The 19453-nt window shown below is 38.5% G+C and overlaps 10 protein-coding genes across 10 annotated transcripts; 6 read left to right on the forward strand and 4 right to left on the reverse strand.

Moving 5' to 3' along the window:
- Nucleotides 1-735: 735 nt before the first annotated feature.
- VCUG_00840 (uncharacterized protein) lies at nucleotides 736-1714 on the forward strand (the record flags this gene model as incomplete). The annotated part of the gene is made up of 1 exon (XM_008075669.1): nucleotides 736-1714. The coding sequence occupies one exon, from the start codon at nucleotides 736-738 to the stop codon at nucleotides 1618-1620; it is 885 nt and encodes a 294-aa protein (XP_008073860.1). The 3' UTR covers nucleotides 1621-1714.
- A 4022-nt stretch (nucleotides 1715-5736) lies between these two features.
- On the forward strand, nucleotides 5737-7409 carry VCUG_00841 (uncharacterized protein; the record flags this gene model as incomplete). Its single annotated transcript, XM_008075670.1, has 1 exon — nucleotides 5737-7409. One exon carries the CDS (start codon nucleotides 5737-5739, stop codon nucleotides 7090-7092), a length of 1356 nt encoding a protein of 451 aa, XP_008073861.1. The 3' UTR covers nucleotides 7093-7409.
- Nucleotides 7410-8210: 801 nt separating this feature from the next.
- VCUG_00842 (uncharacterized protein) lies at nucleotides 8211-8561 on the forward strand (the record flags this gene model as incomplete). The annotated part of the gene is made up of 1 exon (XM_008075671.1): nucleotides 8211-8561. The coding sequence occupies one exon, from the start codon at nucleotides 8211-8213 to the stop codon at nucleotides 8535-8537; it is 327 nt and encodes a 108-aa protein (XP_008073862.1). The 3' UTR covers nucleotides 8538-8561.
- A 14-nt stretch (nucleotides 8562-8575) lies between these two features.
- Nucleotides 8576-9630, reverse strand: VCUG_00843 (uncharacterized protein; the record flags this gene model as incomplete). Its single annotated transcript, XM_008075672.1, has 1 exon — nucleotides 8576-9630. The coding sequence occupies one exon, from the start codon at nucleotides 9628-9630 to the stop codon at nucleotides 8662-8664; it is 969 nt and encodes a 322-aa protein (XP_008073863.1). The 3' UTR covers nucleotides 8576-8661.
- Nucleotides 9631-12494: 2864 nt separating this feature from the next.
- On the forward strand, nucleotides 12495-13165 carry VCUG_00844 (uncharacterized protein; the record flags this gene model as incomplete). Its single annotated transcript, XM_008075673.1, has 1 exon — nucleotides 12495-13165. One exon carries the CDS (start codon nucleotides 12495-12497, stop codon nucleotides 12978-12980), a length of 486 nt encoding a protein of 161 aa, XP_008073864.1. The 3' UTR covers nucleotides 12981-13165.
- Nucleotides 13166-14055: 890 nt separating this feature from the next.
- VCUG_00845 (cysteine desulfurase, mitosomal) lies at nucleotides 14056-15381 on the reverse strand (the record flags this gene model as incomplete). The annotated part of the gene is made up of 1 exon (XM_008075674.1): nucleotides 14056-15381. The coding sequence occupies one exon, from the start codon at nucleotides 15379-15381 to the stop codon at nucleotides 14056-14058; it is 1326 nt and encodes a 441-aa protein (XP_008073865.1).
- A 165-nt stretch (nucleotides 15382-15546) lies between these two features.
- Nucleotides 15547-15849, reverse strand: VCUG_00846 (uncharacterized protein; the record flags this gene model as incomplete). The annotated part of the gene is made up of 1 exon (XM_008075675.1): nucleotides 15547-15849. The coding sequence occupies one exon, from the start codon at nucleotides 15847-15849 to the stop codon at nucleotides 15547-15549; it is 303 nt and encodes a 100-aa protein (XP_008073866.1).
- A 91-nt stretch (nucleotides 15850-15940) lies between these two features.
- Nucleotides 15941-16312, reverse strand: VCUG_00847 (uncharacterized protein; the record flags this gene model as incomplete). The annotated part of the gene is made up of 1 exon (XM_008075676.1): nucleotides 15941-16312. The coding sequence occupies one exon, from the start codon at nucleotides 16310-16312 to the stop codon at nucleotides 15941-15943; it is 372 nt and encodes a 123-aa protein (XP_008073867.1).
- Nucleotides 16313-16654: 342 nt separating this feature from the next.
- VCUG_00848 (uncharacterized protein) lies at nucleotides 16655-17894 on the forward strand. The gene has a single exon (XM_008075677.1). It carries the CDS (start codon nucleotides 16709-16711, stop codon nucleotides 17864-17866), a length of 1158 nt encoding a protein of 385 aa, XP_008073868.1. The 5' UTR covers nucleotides 16655-16708; the 3' UTR covers nucleotides 17867-17894.
- Nucleotides 17895-18088: 194 nt separating this feature from the next.
- VCUG_00849 (uncharacterized protein) lies at nucleotides 18089-19258 on the forward strand (the record flags this gene model as incomplete). Its single annotated transcript, XM_008075678.1, has 1 exon — nucleotides 18089-19258. One exon carries the CDS (start codon nucleotides 18089-18091, stop codon nucleotides 19256-19258), a length of 1170 nt encoding a protein of 389 aa, XP_008073869.1.
- Nucleotides 19259-19453: the final 195 nt, after the last annotated feature.

Genomic DNA, 19453 nt, shown 5'->3' on the forward strand with positions numbered 1-19453 from the left:
ATCCAAATATGGAATTATGACACTGAGATCACGAATACACTGATTGAATTCGCTTGTTCTAAAAGTGGAGTACTCAGACATAACAAGATACCATTAGCAGCCATTTATGACACCATTCTTGAAATATATAATGCACAATTTTTGCATCAAACTATTTCATTGCATGTTAATCCACCAATCATCGGTATATCGGTGGTTTTTATCGCCAGGTTAGAATACCTGTCGACATTTTGACATAATACGTACCAATTCGCCAGAATCAATATATTTTACGAGATAGCTCAATGCATTGGCAACATATGACAGCAATATTCTACGTGTAATTAAAAATTTCTCTTCTTGTTCAAATGAATGTAATATTTACATAAAGAGCCATTAACATTTTTTATCATTTAATAAATATTTATTGTCTATTAATTTTGCGATAACAGTGTCTTATATCAGACATTTTGACATTTATGTGAAAAATGATTTTGACCATAAATGGTAAATCTAAATTAAATATTTTTTGTTTTTGGTAGTTTCAGATTAAATAAAAAGTGCAATTAACGAATAATTATCGACGTATTTTCTTGAACATCTAAAAATCGCATTTTGTTAATGCTCCCATCTATTAAAATGGTCATCTGTGATCAATTTCTGCCTCTTTTATTTTTGCAATTAATAATTTATTAATATGATCTATTTATTTAATTCCGCTTCAATCTCCACAACTTGAAATTTCGTGTAAATAATATGAAATGGGAAAAAACCACAAAGGAAAAGGACGAATATGTTGTCGGATCGCCGGTTGGCTCTATTCTACCCTCAGAGAGGGTAAATTTTGGGGCAGTTCGCGAGAACATGTGCATAAGTTTGTTCGGGACAAACGGCGAAAGCGCTCTGGAACACTTGGATTTAATCGCAATGGCATCGTTAAGGGGACTACAAAAGGAAAAGGATATGTCACTCCTTAATAATATTAAAAAGGAGAATAATAAATATATAAGAGAAAAATCAAATAACAGGGAAAGAATGAGGAAAAAACCTACGGAATTAAGCGACTCCTCGGAAGTATCGGAAAATTTTGATATTAGAAAACCTAAATCACAACATAACAGCACGGAAACGTCGCATCGCAGGATCAAGGTTAATTTGCACGGTAGAGATAACGCTGAGGACGAGAAGATGGCAAGAGACAAGACTGCACTGGATTATTTATTCGAACAAGCAGAGATTGAATCGCGAAAAATGGCCGAGATAGAGCGGATAGAACAATTTAGAAGGGAGCGGGAACACGCAATAAGGATGGCAAGGATGAGTCATAGGGAGAGTGAAGATGCAGGGCACGATGAAATTGACTATTTATATGATGGATATCAGATTCCGGATGATATATTCAAAGTTAGATACGAAAACGATAATAAAATGTATTACTGCCCGAAGAAGAACTGCGGGAAAAATTTTCCATCCCTTAGCCGAGTCAAAAGGCATTATATCGTGCATACAGGAAAAAAACCGTACAAATGCCTGAATCCCGACTGCAAGAAAAGTTTTTCGCGGAAGGACAACATGCTGCAGCACTACCGGAACCACTGCACGATGTCGAGAAGAAAGCGATTCAAGGAGTATGAGCCGTGATGGAGTGTATGATACCATGTATAAGACTTAAACTCTTCCAATTTGGTGCATGTATACACTTAATGTTATGTAATTAACCATGACACATATATAGAACAGTATTATTAATAAATAAATAATGTTGATGACTGTTTAATCATCTGCAGCAGATTCTGTTGCGCAATAAGTCGGTTGGCAATGTTAATAAATTCTCTTTATAGATGGGGATTACCCAAGGATGATAGTTCCGGACTTAAATTATCTATTCGTACAATGTGAGGTACTATATAAATCAGGTGAGCAAAGTAAGCTTTTTAACGTATTTACCTAGTGTCAGGCATTCAATGCCATGCAAAAGTATAAGAGCAGATGCACCAAACAACGACAAGAATTAAATTATTTCGAACCATTTTGGTGGCACAAAGCTCTGAATTATTAATTAAGTTTAATTTATATAAATTATTCGATTGACACATATTTAAATGAACTATAACCAGACAGATAGACAGAAAGATGAAAAGAAATATGACAATTGGTGCAATTAAATCATTATAACTACACATGATTTGTCACACAAATATGTTGTGCCGAGTTATGTGCAAGGAGCTAGGTGTACAGAATTTACAATTTATCGCACTGGTGTTAAACATTTACTCTTACAAGACAATAGTTGTTAACACAATTATTGGCTTTCCTAGTTGCCGGATAGATTCTCTGGTACAGCATTTTGATTGGTTTGGTTTGTTTCAATTTAATTTACCAAGACGTGTGGACCAATCTGCTGCCACGAATGTTTCAAGAAAACGCGCTTGAACAAATCACTTTGCAACCTGATCCTTAAATTTTAATTCAGCTTTCAAGACACAGGCTGCATTCGATCGAACAATTTTCTAAAGTGATACGTGTTGTGGTAATGAATTTAATTACTAACGATGGGTCAAAGACACAGACTTACCATGGAAACGCTTCTCATCCTAGTAAATTCAAAATAGTTTGAATAACAATTTCATGAATGGCTTGGATCACAATTCACTGTGCTATTGAACTTTGACAAAATTAGAGAACGAACGAGACATCCTTATTTTTCATGAGGAAGCCACTGCGATAATCTCTTTTATCCTCTGCTATTTCACCGTTTTGTTTATCAGCTAATAAAGTTTACCAATAATTTACGCCAGTGATGGTTCGAATGCATGAGAAAACACTTTCATCCCGTCTTAAACAAGTAACAATGTACTTACTTTACTGTGGCTGTACTTACCTTCATGTTGTATTAACCAACAGTGAATTTTAGTTATGGTTCCAAATAAATTATCTCAAATACTTCAAGAAGCCAATCAAAACTATGTCGTGGAAATAACATGCGAGTATCTACACGTAATGATGAATAGAAGGTAAAAAATTCTTTGTATAATTTCATTATTAGGTAAACAACAACATCTATCATCCACCCGGATTATCATACGATCGCCAACAGATTTGCCACATTTCGTTAAAATTTAACGTATCAACATTTGTGGCTATCTCTGATCTGGACCGACTAATAGATAGAACAAAATTTGTGTTATACCAATACATCCGATATTTTAAAGAAGACTTTACACAAAAAATCACTCATCACAACAATAACATTTGTTTAAGAACAAATATCTTCCACTTACAGCGCTTGTGCATGCTCTTTGTTGGCAATTTATGATCATAAGCAGATCTAGTATCGTGCTAGATATCTTGGTCATACAATTTGCAAATTTTTGAGTAAATTTGTACAGAATTTTAAACCGAACTGGTGCCTCTAGCTGTTTACTTACTGTGTTTTTAGGGAAACCAAGACAAAAATACGGATACACGATCAGATTGTTCAATTAGGCCATCACACCGTAGTAGCCAGTCTTGGAAATAGTAAATTGGTTTTAATATGCAAAGAATAGCAGCAAACACGATACCGATTCCATCTATAGATTATTACGTATACGGTACGCATCCCTTGAACGATTTCGTTTAAACTCGCAGAAAGAGACCAAAATCGCATATACGGAATTACACGTGTATTGCAAAGCAGTTTTTATAAACTTAGAGATAATTAATTTGTTTTTTCATCCTTGTGTTACGGAGTAAAACACTATGCATCCCATACGCATGGTCGTACAACGCGCAAAATTTGAGGCGAAAAGCACACAAACAGGTAATAAACCTGAATATAGTATAAATTGCCAATATTAATGATTGTTTGTGCTAGTATATATGCTTAGATAATAACATTAGCTTTACATCATAATTTTGATCACCGATACATTACCAGACACACATAACAGCTCGAATTGCATTTGTTGAATGATTGCTTTGCTAAATTATTGGTTTGGCTATCTACAAAACACCTCGAACGTCATACATGGTTTACGTCATTAGTGGTGCTGGTATTTCAAGTCATCCGCTGGTAAAAAATTCTTGGTTGTTACTGAGCCTCATACTCAATTGCGCTCTACACATTTTTGTAAATTTACTTCACCAAAATACGTTTAATTTTGATGTTGAAGCGCTTATGGCTAAAAACGAAAGCATGTATCCTGGATGGCTAACAAATCCGATACTTTTGTATAATTCATGTGCACATGCGCCGAATAAGCTATAAAGGATGCTACTGCACCATGTATGCTACATGTTCGGTATTCGTAGGTATATGGAAGGTCTATGATCAGACTTTTTCAAAACTGATATTGGCACGCTTTTACCCCAGAACATGTCAGTTCTGGCATACAATCTCCTACCGCAGCCGTAGAGTTTCAGGTTTGGAATGGCGTATATTTCTATCCCAGAGATCAGAATGCACTAACAACTAGAAATACACTAAATATCATTTCATATACCATCTTGCGATGATAAGAGTTACCGCTTTCTACACGCTATCAACGTGTTAACGTCCATATTCTTTGAACACAACATCTGTTAGTGCGATGACCTGATAGACCCCCAGGTTTTACATATCTTTTTGCCAAGAAGAAATGCATTCAGGACCCAGCGAACGAAGAGGCAAGTGCCTCCACTAGGTTACCAGACTTTTTACAGACCTACTTCATCCAGGACCCTGTTCCTACGGTGAGAAAAAGGCTCAGTAATTGCGCCTTACGTTGCTTAAAGGAAAATAAAAATAATATGCTTAAAAAACCATTCAGCGGTTCTCAGGAGCTTCCAATGCACTTTCTTCGATCAGCGGTGGACCAGGAACCATGAATCCATTAAATCGTAACCGAGCAGCTAGGTGGCTGAGTGATCACGAAGCACAATAAAATTAATCAGTATTCGATTGTGATGAGAGAGTTGCCTTAAAAAACATATCGTGTTTTCGGCTCATTTCCATATTAAAATTTCAATTCTACAAAGCGCTAATTATCACTTACCATAAATAACAGGTGGTCGGCATGCCGTGAAGTATTAATTTACCATTTTGAACAAACAGATCAAAAGTAAGCTCTCAAAGCACGCCTCACTAATACTTATTAATATAACTACGTACTATAGTTTTATATGCACTCCATCACTCTAATAACTTATCACAGTTTCCTTCTATTTTTTGTTTTAGTATTTTATTTTTGCTAAAACATACATTGACACTTGACAGTACCAATTGATAAATCATGATCTGGTCGAGAACACAATTCTAAAATAAATAAAATTCTCAAAATTCAGCATTTAATGTGCAATGAGTGCTTCATTTTTATCACTCTACATCATCCAATGAATAAAGCACACATGAAGTGTTTTATCAAGCAGTGATAGAAATAAAAAATGTGAAACCTTTTCCGCGAGATTTACCGGCAAATACCATCGTAGCGCTAATCTTAAATGCTAATATCTCGATTCTGGACACATTGTCCAGCATTTATTCGTAGTATTTTGCTATGCGCAAACGATAAATCATCGCCTTGCTCTGTCATTCATGTGCTTCTAAGCTTCCTGTTTGTTAAAGTTTGCTTAGCATGTTTTTTCGAACAAATTTGATGGGTGGTGGTGTTCTAAGGACCGGTTGATTTGATCCGTACCCAATCCCTCCGGGTTAACAAATGTTTGGTATGCCGCTAGGAGAAAAAACAAAAGCTTATCACGTCTGAACTTGATATTTGGCGAAAAAAGGGATACCCCATGTCATGTAGCAGGACAAATGACTTCAAATACGTACAAGCATTGACCGGCCACACGGGTTGCGTGAACGCACTTGCACTAAGCAGGAACATTGGCAGGTATTTGGCCACCGGCTCCGATGATAAACGCATAATACTGCACGATCTCTTTTCAAAGAACTTCGATCGCCAGCCCGTAGTTCTCCACGGCCACGAGAACAACGTGTTTTCTATAAAATTTGGAAAGCAGGACAGCCATGTGTACTCGTGCGGCTTGGATGGATTTTCGTTTGTGTACGATCTTAACAAGTCGAATCGACCATTTTATCGAGGAGGAAATGCGTCCGAACAGGCGTACAAGATTGATGTGAAGAAGGACGATGACAATTTATTCGCCGTGGCGAGCACACAGTCGCTCGAGCTCTTTGATCTACGGATGCGTGCGCCGTATAACGAGTTAGCGTGCCGCCAGCAGCTTTCAACGGTGAATTACCACCCTATTGAGCAGAAGATACTGGTCGCAAGTATGAAGGGAAAGCTGGATTTACTAGACGAGCGTAAACTTGACAGGCCGTATCTGAAATATAACACCGCACTGCGATACTACCCCTCTTTTTTTCAGCAACGAGCATCTGACGCGGTCACTCTTTTTGAGGAATTTGGTTTCTCTGGGAGCGAAACCATTAGGTTTGAGCTGCCAATGTCTAATGCCACATTTAATTATAACGGTGAGCTAATCCTTGCCTCTCCTCTATTCTTTTTTCCTACCCTGTACCGAACGTCTGATGCCGATCCTCAGGTTATTTTTTACGCACGTGAGCTGAGACATATCTGGACAATGAAGAATTTCAATTTTGGCGGGCCATACGACAAAATGGTCCTTGCAGGGAGCGACAAGAAATTGGGGTTCTTTTGGCATCTGCCTGACACATTTTACACAGGGCTCGAGCAAAGAAAGAGCACGGAACAAAGAAACAGAAGCATTTTTACACAGCAGGGACGGTTTACAAGTCAGCCAACGACAAATCTGAACCTGGAAAGAGATGTGTTTTTGGCACAGCCGTTCAACGAAGCGATTTCTGACACGGTCGACTTCTTTTCCAACTCTTCGTATGCAGGGATCCAGTTCAAAGATGCCAAAAAGCCATTTGATGTGATACAAACGTACGGAAAGCTCCTGAATGCCAGGGGTATGATCAATAGCGTAGTTATGCACCGCAGGATGCCGCTCATTTTCACGGCCGGCGTAGAGAATATTGTCCACGTGTATTCAAATTTAGAGCTGGGCCATGTTACTAAAAGTTACAACCAGAACTCAGAAACATTGAATATTTTTGAGCAACTGCTGCAACAGAACAACCTCAATGATTTATTCTAATATTCAGTGGTTTACAGCAGGTTGTGATTAAATGTAAATTATAAGCAGTCATCTTTTGTGAAAATGTCGCCTTAAATGATGTACTGGGATAGATGGCTCATTCAGCGTTGGTACAAAAGAGTTGTTTCGGGTAGACATTTGTCTTTATGGGAATTTTCTCAGATACATTTGTCTTTATGGGCATTTTCTCAGATCGGTGTGTTCAGCGCCCTTGATTTCTATTATATCTGATGATCGGCTTTTATCCAGTGACAGAGACCCTCGTAAAAGAAAAGTCTTTATTTTATTACGTTTTCAATTATATTTTGTATCTTTCTACCATAAAACATGTTCTCTGATATTTTAACTTATTGTTCTTCCCAGTCCGGTACAGTTATTTCGTCTGTCGATTTAAAAGTTATAAATTACGTGTTACAACTGTGTCTTTAATTAACTCCTTGATCGTTCTTGTTCCTCTCTTTCTCGTATGTTCCTTCACCTGGCAAGAATAATATTCTTACTGATCATGGGCCAGGATGGAGATACAGCATGGCCAAAACATAATGCTATCAATATTTTTAAATATCTTTATTCCATAACAAATTCTCTTATTATATTTTACAAATTCGGCCCGCTGCAGGCTTCTGCACCAAACCACTCATTTTCTACGATATGATACAAAAATGTCTCGCCAAAAATATGCGAAAGCATTCAAAATGAGCGTAGTAATACGGAGCAACGATTTAATTGTCTATGTTAGAAAATTTTCTGGTTCTTCAGCCATACGTAAGAAATAACAGAAGCAAACAGCGTATTTAATAATTTATAAGGTACTTCTTAGACATCATTCGCTGCAAAATTCACATTCTATATGAACGTAAGCCACAAGTACAGGTATTAAAAATTGTTACGCTTAGTTACCACAGCTTACAAGCGCAGCAACCCGCTATCGTAACGGTGCCCAAAGAATATTTTACACAGCACCAGGCAACAACAATGAAGCACCCATTCATTCTTGTACAAGGACCTAATTCTAACGAGTTATTCCTCTAAATACCGTGTGCAAAAGTGCACAAAACCGATTTCAAAATTCCTTGAATTCTATGAGCAATAAATTTCAAAATTTTTACACCCTGAGAATGGCAAAGAAGAACACAAAGGAAACCGCATTCGAGGACAAGCTGCCCCTTGCAATACAGACCGGTGATGTTTTGTTTGGCTTTAAAGAGTGTATCAAATCACTGATGAACCAGAGATGCAAGATGATCGTTGTTTCAGGAAATTTCCCGCCGCTCAAACGTAAAATGCTCGAGTATTACGCCTATCTGAACAACAACGTTCCGCTTTATTTCTTTAATGGCACTAACAATGATCTTGCGCGATCGTGTGACAAGTTCTACAGGGTTGGTGTTCTTTCTATCATTGATGACGGTGAAGCCGATTTAATACCGGCTGAGGCTGCCTAAACCAGAAAAGTAAAGCCTTTTTATCATTTTGTTGTATTGGCAGGGCTGCTGTCCTTGTTAATGTCCATCCATAAGTTTGCTGTTTTGTGCAAAAAGTGTGCTTTCCTGCAGACTCATAGTTTCTTTATACCGTTTGTGCGCATGTTTCGTTGCATACCAATTCGTAGATTGCTATTCTTCCGTACTCGTCGTACGTTAAGAAAGTGTTCCTTCCTATACAATCCAGCCCATTGATCGATTCTATTTCGTACGTGTGCGTAATCTCTGGATAATTCGTGTCATACACAGCCACCTTGTTCGCAAAGCCGGCAAACATGAGGTCCATGTGACCGTTATAGTCAATCTTTCCGTGCGCTACACCGTATGAACTGCCAGGTTGTATGTAATTCATGAATACGCCCGTTTCTGTCAATCTCAGGATGCCGGAATTAGAAAGTAGCAGATAGATGTAACGATCCCTGTGATACACACTATTAGTAATCGCACTTGCAATTCCAACCTGTTCGGAGACATACATTCCCCGTTTCGTGTACCTGAGATCCCACGTGTTCAGGATCGTACCTGGTGTCGCAGTCGCATAGACCGTGTATTCTTCCTGTCCGTTCAGCGCGATAGCACTCACCACTTTATGACTTTTTGGAGAAAAACTCAGCTCTACCACCGGATTTTTGCTTCTCACATCCCAGCAAAACATTTTTCCATCACTACCACCCGTATATACACGGTTGATTGCTTGTATTATACATCGTATTGACTTTGTATGTCCCTTACACTGCGTAAGCTGTCCTTTAAATACATCGAAAAGGTACAGGTTTGAGTCCCCGCTTGCTATGCCTATCAATGAGCTGTTTAACCAGCATAGGTCAAAAATGGCAGATGAGCTCACGCCAATCTCTGTATTGAGAAATTTACGCTCTTCTGTGTCCGTATCTATCAAAAACAGATGGCCTGCATCATCTCCAAGTGCTGATATGATGCATTCCGAAAATGTATCACAGCACAAGAACGAATAGTTCGATAGTCTCCTAGTGAATGCGATCAAAGGCTTGTAAATTGATGCTCTGTTGATAATGGGTCTTGTGTCTCGTTTCATAGGTGGGGAAGGAATTATTCTCGCATCTGTTAAAAGGTAAAAAATTGGATGAAAATTTTTGAACTGAAAGATGCCCATGTCGGGATGCAAATAAAAGGATTTGGCGAGATTTACGCTCCAACTACGTTCTGGTGAATGATAGGTGCAACTGCAGTCTGTTAACAATACTCTAGCACAGGCATTACGGTAAATTACCTGTCATACCTGCCCAAACCACTTAGATCTTACCCAAATAAATATCAATCCAGCTGTTGTCTGCAACTACCGCATTCGTGCTTTCTTTAACCTCTGAAAGATTCCGCTAAGGTCAATCCACTTCGGACAGGTTGAATAACTTGCGTATGCGCAGTAAGATACGAGTAGGTTGTCCCAGCTTTCCTTGTATGAACTTACTTATTATAAGACGAGCATCGGTCTTACGACAAAAATCATAAATAGGAATTTTACCGCGTATAATACTTTATCCTCGACCACAAAGAATCAAATCATCATCTACAACATCACTATAAACATACATTTGTGCTAAAACAGTCATTGCAGGTAAGTAAATGCGAACGAACATGGTATGTTGGATAAAAGGACTGAATAAACATTTTAAACTATTTACATCGCTATATAACAGAACATCGTGAATTTGCACATTTCTTCTCAAATTCACCTCCTTAGGCATAATTAAAAAGACAGACTCATCGATCTGAATCAGTACTCATCGAGTTACTCAATGTGCTAAAACTCAGAAAATAACATAAATGCACTTACAATTGGTACGACCACTTCAAAAGGCACTGTTGTACCTGCATTAAGCTTTGTGCTCGATTACAACAACATCTAAATAAGATGGCAGCTGGTGACTTTGATGTGGATGAATATAGACCAAAATTTGATCGCTATTATCAATTCATTACAAATAAGTGCTTATTAATCAACGATAATTTCTGTGCCGCGCATCACACGGTCACTAGCGCATATAAATAGCATGAACACTTTACAGACCCGTATTATCAAAATACGTTTTACTTGAGAAGTGTTGAGCAAACATTATCTGCTATATTATACTATTTGCACCAATTTCAACAGTTAAAAACCTATTTACCTCATTAGAATTACACGTATTTCGCTGCTATACACACAAAACCTTCGCTAGTACTGTTTTGAATACTGTACCATTACATAGCTGCTATTCTGATTAAATGCTTTGTTATGGATGAGTCAATATCTTTGCTGCAGGCCCAGTGATTTATCATTTGATAATTTTGCTCTTTTTTATGTTTCAAAAATAGATTTAAAGCAGGTTCAAACCTCGTGGATGTGTTTCAAAGGATTTACACGTATTTGTAATTATTACAGCCACAAAAATTCTTTTTAGCCTCGCTATATCATAATTATATTGTTTATTCGATATTTGTTGCGTAAGGCCGCAGCATTATCACATTTTAGGGTTTAGCACCGAACCTATAGGTGACAGTTTCAACTACCAACCACTTCCACATCACTAATACGTTACAAAATAGACCAATTGAGCAATAAAATGCGATTCGCCTCAATTTCTACGTCTAAAACAACCAATTGTTGTGAGCATCCTAATTGGTGCACATACCTAATTTCAAATACAACCAATTACGGCTGTCATTCATAAGCAAATGCCAATCACGATTGATACTCATTAACACTATCATTAAATCTTTAACGTTACAGTATTGTTAGCAATCACACTTAAAAGTTTAAAAAATAGTTAAATCTAAGGAGCGCTACCATGTCCAAAATATTACTTATAGCCATTTTAAATAGCATTTCTTGTCTTATAAGAGATGCGACAAGCATTCCCAATAGCCTTATGTCAAGCAACTTGTATGGTTTTATGGATAACATTGCCCACAAAGCATATTTTGGCCATCATTTGGACCGCTGTGCGGTCATGGCAGGAGAGTTCAGTGCTTACAGTCCATACTCACATCATAATAAGAACGATCGTTTTTAGGGGAATCCCACACTGAATAAAGTTGTTTGCGAATTTTTGCTGTGTTTTACTGTGTATCGATTGTTGTGATATTTCCAAGGCTCGTGCACGAAATATAATTCCGAGCCATTACCTGTCATGTTAATGCTAGGTAATGATAATCGGGCAGGTCATTATTAGCACACCTTTCCGATTTTCCTTTATCAGAGGATATAAATCACAGCAATGCCTGTATATTCAATACCACCCGTCACAATCATCAAGTCATGTAAATATTAACAGCATTTTTAATATCTTGGCGAACCAAACAAGCCTTTTGTACACAATACTGCTGTACATTACGCTCTATGTGCTAACAATCGTAGATAATTGAGCATATTTTCCTATTATGTTCTACTACAAATTGTTCATGTTGCAGACTACAGGACTAAAATCGTGCGCAGCACCTGTTGCGATACCAAGCATACTAAGCTGCCAATACATGAAACAGCTGACTAAACATGTTTTGAAACATGAGCTACATTTGATTACGATAGGTACTTCAAAGACACCATCGCAGAGTTAATCTGTTATTATCACTTCTTTCATTACTGACCAATCAACTAACACAGTTCTTGTCCTTGTTCCATTCCCTGCCTAGTGCATGCCAATAATAACACAGTGCTCGATTTCTGGTACCATTAACGTAATTTTTTATTTGAGTTTATCGTATTTGGTGCGTATTGCATGTGCAATATGTACTCCGGAAAATTTACGCTCCACTAAAGAGTACAAGGTACGTTAATGAGAGTTATGGAACGGGTGAACGCTCATCCAATTCTTGTTTATGGAAAGCTCTACGCATAGCAAGAACTGAAACGGCTGTATAACCTATCTCTCCAAATTAATTTGCAATTGGCGAGCCCCGATGAGAGACGTAAGAAAGGAAGAAATTGATATCTTAAAAATAATATTTAGAGCGAATTTATCCGTGGATGAGAACGCGTTACGAGTTACAACAGTATTTGGAATGCTGCGGTTTGTGTTTGACAGCGGGTATCCGGATGTATCACCAGTTTTAGATGTTGAGTATGAGAATGGTAAATCGTCTGAACAGGTCATTAACTACTTAAATGAGCGTTCAAGCATTCACACTGGTAAGCCCATGATATATCCACTGGTAATGGACTTCCTCCAATACCACGAGCGCTCCAGAGAGCAAAATACTAAAGATATCGGTTATTCTGTGGAAACATCGTACGAAGTTGTTGATAAAACCGATATGCGGGTCACTGAAGAGGAATTTTATGAATGGGTTAATTCTAACAAGCCGGCGCCTGTTTTAGAGACCGGAATCTCGGGAAAAGAATTTTTCTTGAGAGTGAAAGGAAATTATCAGGAGGATGATGCGTGAGGTTTAGTCAATATCCAGGCTCAAAGAGTGTTCTTGTCACTCAAAATCGAATATTTGTGGACTAAAAAAAAGCACTCACAAATTTGCTGTGCATATGCTACTAAAGAGATGAAAATGATTTCTTGTCCCGCGAGAACGTCGCTTATTCAGCGCAACGAATGTGATAATTAAATATTTTTGATACACCTGGTATTTTGAACCTACGATACGCTCGTGTTACTAATTTTATCCCTAAAATTGTGCATGACGATGCAGAGCAGTGGTATTGAGTGGCATTAATTTTAATTAGTTTGAGAATCATATCGCTCCCAGTATTGGTGCATTCAGTGCTATGGAAAATGGAATTCTCATCCGTTCATCACCCATGTACTGACCGTTGAAATGAAAGAGCGAGTAAAAGTGCGCTAGTCCATAATCTCCACAGGCACTACCGAATGGAACGCATTCCTCATATTCCAATCTGTTATAATGTGCGGTGGTGAGCACACACACCAGGAACACAACAAGGAGCTGAAATTTTGGACGCATTTGATGTGATTTATAAAATTTTTATAAAAACCGGAAAAGTTGACGTTTAAGACCTTTCTTGTTTACACAACGAGCATATTCCTACCACATGAAATGCAAGATGAAACTGTACGTTTTATTCAGCAAATTTCGTATTGCACTTCCATTTTACTGCGCATTCATCAATCGCACGGTAAGTGTTCATAACGTGACAGCAAAGGTGTGTGCATGGTAAGGAGGGTGTGCAAATAAACAAACGTGTTTAACGAACCAATATGAGACGAATCTCGTACTTTACGTATTCGCTCATCATACGCGGTTGAACATGTCAAGACGAACAAATGGGTAATAAATTTACTTAGTACTCCGGTTTTACACCATCCGTGTTATAGAACGTGTGCATACCTACTCCTGTGCGCTGGCAGCCAACACGACTCATATCCTTCTCGTTCGGGATAGGAAATCCGCAGCACTCAGACAAGCAAAAATAACACTCGACTGAAAATTGACCATTTCATTTCCGGCCTCCAAGAGAAAACTCGGACAAAGACATTTGCTGGTTACGGCCCTATGTCCATTTTATCGTCTTTAAGTCGATGCCTTCTTGTTCCATCTCGTACAACGGCGACATATCCCTCAGTTTCTTCACTGCATCTGTTGTTTGCTTAGCAACCTCTTTTATCTCACACGGTGTGGTAAACCGTCCAATGCCAAAACGGATCGATGAGTGGGCGAGCTCATCATCATTTCCAAGTGCCCGCAGAACATAACTTGGTTCGAGTGACGCGCTAGTGCACGCACTACCGCTGCTCAATGCGATATTCTTCAGCGCCATCAGCAGACCCTCACCCTCCACGTGAGGAAACGAGAGGTTCAGGCACCCCGGAAACCATCGGAGAGGATTCGTTTCAAAACTGCCATTCTTTATGACTTTGGGGATGACATCTTTCACATACGTGTATAATTTGTTTGAAAGTGACTCAATCCAGCTGAAGTCCTTCTGCATTTCTTCCTTACACACGGCAGCTGCCTTACCAAGCCCAACAACAAGTGGCGTGGGCACCGTGCCACTCCTAAGGCCACGCTCTTGCCCGCCACCACTAAATAAAGGCACCATTCTCACACGTGGCCGTCTGCGAACGTACAGCGCACCAACTCCTTTCGGTCCATATATCTTATGTCCAGAGATACTTAGCAAATCAATGTTCATCTTATTGACATCAATTCCCAGTTTCCCAAATGTTTGTGCTGCATCGCAGTGGAACAAAACTTTTTTGTCTCTACAGATCTTCCCAATCTCCTCAAGCGGTTGCACCGTGCCTATCTCGTTATTAACGCCCATGATGGAAACCAACACAGTATCATCCGCAATGCTGCGCCTCAGCTCTTCCAGATCAATTACTCCGTTCTTGTCAATCTTCAGATATGTCACTCGCGCACCTTTCTCTTCCAAAAATCTCATCGAGTCTAACACACATTTGTGCTCAATTTGTGTTGTAATTATGTGTACGGGGCTGCCCTCCTGTGCTTTCCAGTCAACGACTCCTTTGATTGCCAGGTTATTGCTCTCGGTGGCACCGCTGGTAAAAATTATTTCTTTCTCGTGTGCACCTATCAGATCAGCAACCTGCTTGCGCGCCATCTCAACAGCCTTCTCAGATTCCCAGCCAAAAAAATGTGTCCTTGAGTGTGGATTTCCGTATTTTGTCGTGAAATACGGAAGCATCGCGTCTAGCACACGAGGATCTACCGGTGTGGTTGCTTGAAAATCAAAGTATATCCTGGCAGGCGTTCTTTCGGTTTGGGTGATTGCCACAGTCATGTCATTCTTTTTTAACGGCACTGAACCCGTTTTATCCATGTTGGAACTCAATAGCTGATTTGGTAGCGACATCCCTGTAGGGCTTGAATTTTCATTTTTTTGGAACTTTTAATTTTTGGACAGCGGAATCCGCCCAGATATAAAAGTGGGTACGAGTACGCGTACATAGAAAGTATGGGACATGTTTGGATGCATTTTCTTGTTCTGCATATTTGATCACGGAAATGAAATTTAGTCTTATATTCTCATTCGATACTCAAATTTCTGTTCCACTATATGCCTTTTTATAGGACCGCAGGCTACATTGCTTTTGTTTATGAGGCAGAACAAAAATTTGGTTATCAATAAAAATTTTTTTTCTTCCTTTAAAGTACTTGCCGTGTTTTTTACCGCTGCTTTGTCTCGTTTCGCATCCCGATAGGGGGTCAACAAATTAACTGGTGCTTGAAAATCGTGTTTAATGATGTGTTGAGCACTCCAATAACACCATAAAATCATAAACATGACAAGCTCTAATGTTTTGTTGTTTGCACTACGCATTTTGAGAGATGATTCTTTTGTTTTGTACCGTGGAATTAAGAATGTGGAAAATTATTCTCGCTAAAATAACTAAAATGCCAAGTTCATAGCCCTAACACTTGACAAGCAGAGTGTCATCATCACAGATGTAAAAATGTTGTTGTTTATTACGGCAATGTTTAACAAATACATCCTCGTCACTTCTTATTACACATATCGTTCTATTTTTGGTATAATTCCTTATTGCCGTATTAGTATTTATCAATATGAATTTCGCAGCACCATTATAACTAAGGTTTAAAGCAAAAGATAATAGTTCAGTTAAGTGCTCACCATGCATCGATCTGATGCAGTAACTACCAAACCTTCTTATCATATGTAAAAAGATCTTTACCTTCTGGTGCGTTGTCTGCTTGTTATACCCTTTTATTCCTGGCAGCGCCCTATCCAAGTGTTCCAAATGTAATTTCTCCGTTATGATCATGCTGCCTGTTCTAATAATACCGCTAATGCCCTATTTGTCTGTAATCCGTGCTATAATCGATGAAAAGCGTTACAGCAAATCAGGTTGGTGTACGATTGAACTGCAAACAGTTTTACAAATCATAAGGAGTGTATAACACATGAGGCATGAAGAACGACGACGCGTCTGAAACCTTCACTTAGTGTTTTTTATCTAAATCCAAGCTAATTAGTATATCAGCAGAAAAACTGATAGCTCACACATCATGCATCATTAAACTAACGTATACTGCCAAATATGACCTGTCAAATATGACAATTATGATCAATACAGGTGAACATAACCAATAATTTGATTTCTTTGGACACAAAGTTTTTCAATCCGTTTATTATATTTTAAAGTCTTGCCAAGATTATTATGCTCATTCACATCATCGTTCTTCATACACTGTCGACCAATGTGCTATCTTATGGAAATTTGAACGAGTTTTTGAACCATTTCAGCTCACCTAAAAAGTATTTTGGTCATTTCAAAGATATTAGTCTTGGCGAAAATTTTGGAATTGGTGCTAGTGCAACTATGGACGAGCAACAAATGGCATATGATGATGCAAAAACGAAAAATGAGCTTGTAAAAATGTCTGAAATTGAACATAATATGGCGTATTTCTTTCCAAGTGACAATATATTAGAATGGTATTCTGCAAAAGATCATCACAGGGCGTTACCCGATCCTTTTTCCTTGGCAGCAGAAAATGAAAAACCTGCATTTAATGACAATCTAGCATTTCTAAGGCATCCAAGGGTAGCTAAGTTCATTAAGAGACTTGCTAGACCGGCTGAGTCTGATCATGATGCACCCGGAAGAAAAAGCAAGCCTAAGGAAAACATGGATAAAAGTTGGCCAAATGATTCAGCCGGTAAAAATGGTGAAGATTTCAAAAACAAAGATATGAACAACAAATGGGATAATGTAGATACACCAGAAGATAGTAATTTGAATGATAAGAGTATGAGAAACGGTAAAAAGGATGAGAATAAGAAAATAAGTGGTAAACCGTTTGATGACGAGTGGGATGATGATATTCAGCAAAATAGACCTGTTAAATCACCACATAATCGTTTACCGCGAAGAAGGACATCAAGAAAAAAACCAAAACTACTATCCGAAGTAAATCGAGATGGGAAAAATGATGATCAGAGCGGCAAAGCAGTTTCACATGCAAAGGAAACACACGGCAAATTTCAGCCTGTCAAGTACAGCGTTATCAAGTCGGTAAAAAAGGTAGATCCTGCTGAAAGCGGCAGCACAATAATTTTACCAGATGATGCCAACTACGATGAAAACTATAATGACGGCAACACGGCCAATGTAGACAAAAATAGGAACCCGCATGGTAACAATTCAGATCAGAACAAACTATTGAAGCGTATAAAGCGCAGATTGGAGTACGTAAACTGTCAACTAATAAACATCGGTCTATGGTCGTTTAAACCTATGAAAAATTGTAAAAAGAAAGTCAAATCACAGTTTATGACCATACGGCGTAGCCGTTCAAATGCAAAGTCGAAGTAACATCAGCTGTTAATAAAGTGTAAATTGGTTACAGTGGCTTAGTTTGCTTGTTCTAATATTTTAAGCTTTAAAAGTACTAAATGTTGTACCTTCATCACCAACGGAACGTATAGAACGTTCCTTACCAATTGTTATTCACCCATTTTTTTAGATCCACAAATAAAATTTGATCTATTTAGAACAGATATGACATGACTATTCACCTTCTGCCACCCCTTGCAAATGCACTGCTCGTTTTTTTCATATTTGATCCTCATTCGCAAGTTAGAGTTCCAAATTCAAAGTATTGACGAGATAAGAAGATGTAAAGATAACTCACCAAAGATCGTACTGCTCAACAAGTATTTGCTTAGACACAGGCAAAGGAAGGTCAAAAAGATCAGAGAAAAAATTCAAAAACATTTTGATGAGTTGAAGGAGCGTGACGAAGATCCAGAGACCGTATTAGATCATTTTAACGAGGACTTCAAAAGTGTTGAAGATGGTGTTGTGCGCAGCACCCTACGAAGAAGACTGCTACCGAGGATAGAAGCTCTTTTCTCGGCACAAGAGAACTACGGAACATGCCTAGACCTGCGCTTTTTAGAAGCGTACTACGCGGTTAGCTATGAAGAAGTTCTTCAGAAAGTGACAAATTTCGCCTTGGAGATCGAGAATGAGTTTGAGCATCTTTTCGCTCTTCTACATCTACGGCACTACTTGAAAGATTTTGTATACAAGAGCAAACCGGTAATACGTCATAAGAAAATAAGCAGGCTTCTCAGTTGTGCGGAAAGTGAGCATAAAGTATGGAACACGTTCGAAAATAAGGTGTATTGCATGTTCTGCATGGTAGATATTGCAAAGAGTGTGTTTGAATACCATGCAGCCGGTAAGAAGCACAACAAAGCAAAAATAGCCTTTCTTAAGAATATGGAAGCCACCGATAACGACAGAGATTACAAGGTAACTAAATGTATAAATGTTTATTTGAAACTGAGATGCGAATATGTTCGTGTTACCAGCACATATGTGAACAGATTAGAGGCACAAGTGAAACTTTTACTTACTTTTCTTGAAACGGAACTTAAGTTGGCGGTATCCGTGCAGGGCACGGAGAGTGTTATGAACATAGAGAAGGAGAAAAAGATTTATAATACCAGGATATATAGAGATGAGACAGGCAATCCTATTCCTCGATGGTTATACAAGCAGCGTGGTCTTAACGTGGAGTACATATGTGAGATTTGCAAAAATTGTGTTTACAAGGGAAGAAAGGAATTTGAAAGGCACTTTAACGGAGATAAACACAAGCATTTTCTAGTGGAACTAGGTATTGCATCCGATTTTGAAAAGTACCATGGTATATCACAGATTAAAAATGCGTTGAAGCTGAGAGATAGATGGAAATAGCGTTCATAATTGTCATCGACATGTGTTTGCTGACTTTTAGGCAATATTAGTGCTGCCTGCATGGTTGTATAAAACGGATTGCGAATGTACGATCCAGTCATACAGCAGAAAGCTCTGAAATATTGCGCTTTATACTTCTCTTTATGAACATCGCTCGTGTGAACGATCGTTCAAGTGATTTACTCTTGGAATGCA

Source organism: Vavraia culicis (assembly GCF_000192795.1).
Source record: "Vavraia culicis subsp. floridensis unplaced genomic scaffold supercont1.11, whole genome shotgun sequence".
Classification (NCBI taxonomy): Eukaryota; Fungi; Microsporidia; family Pleistophoridae; genus Vavraia; species Vavraia culicis.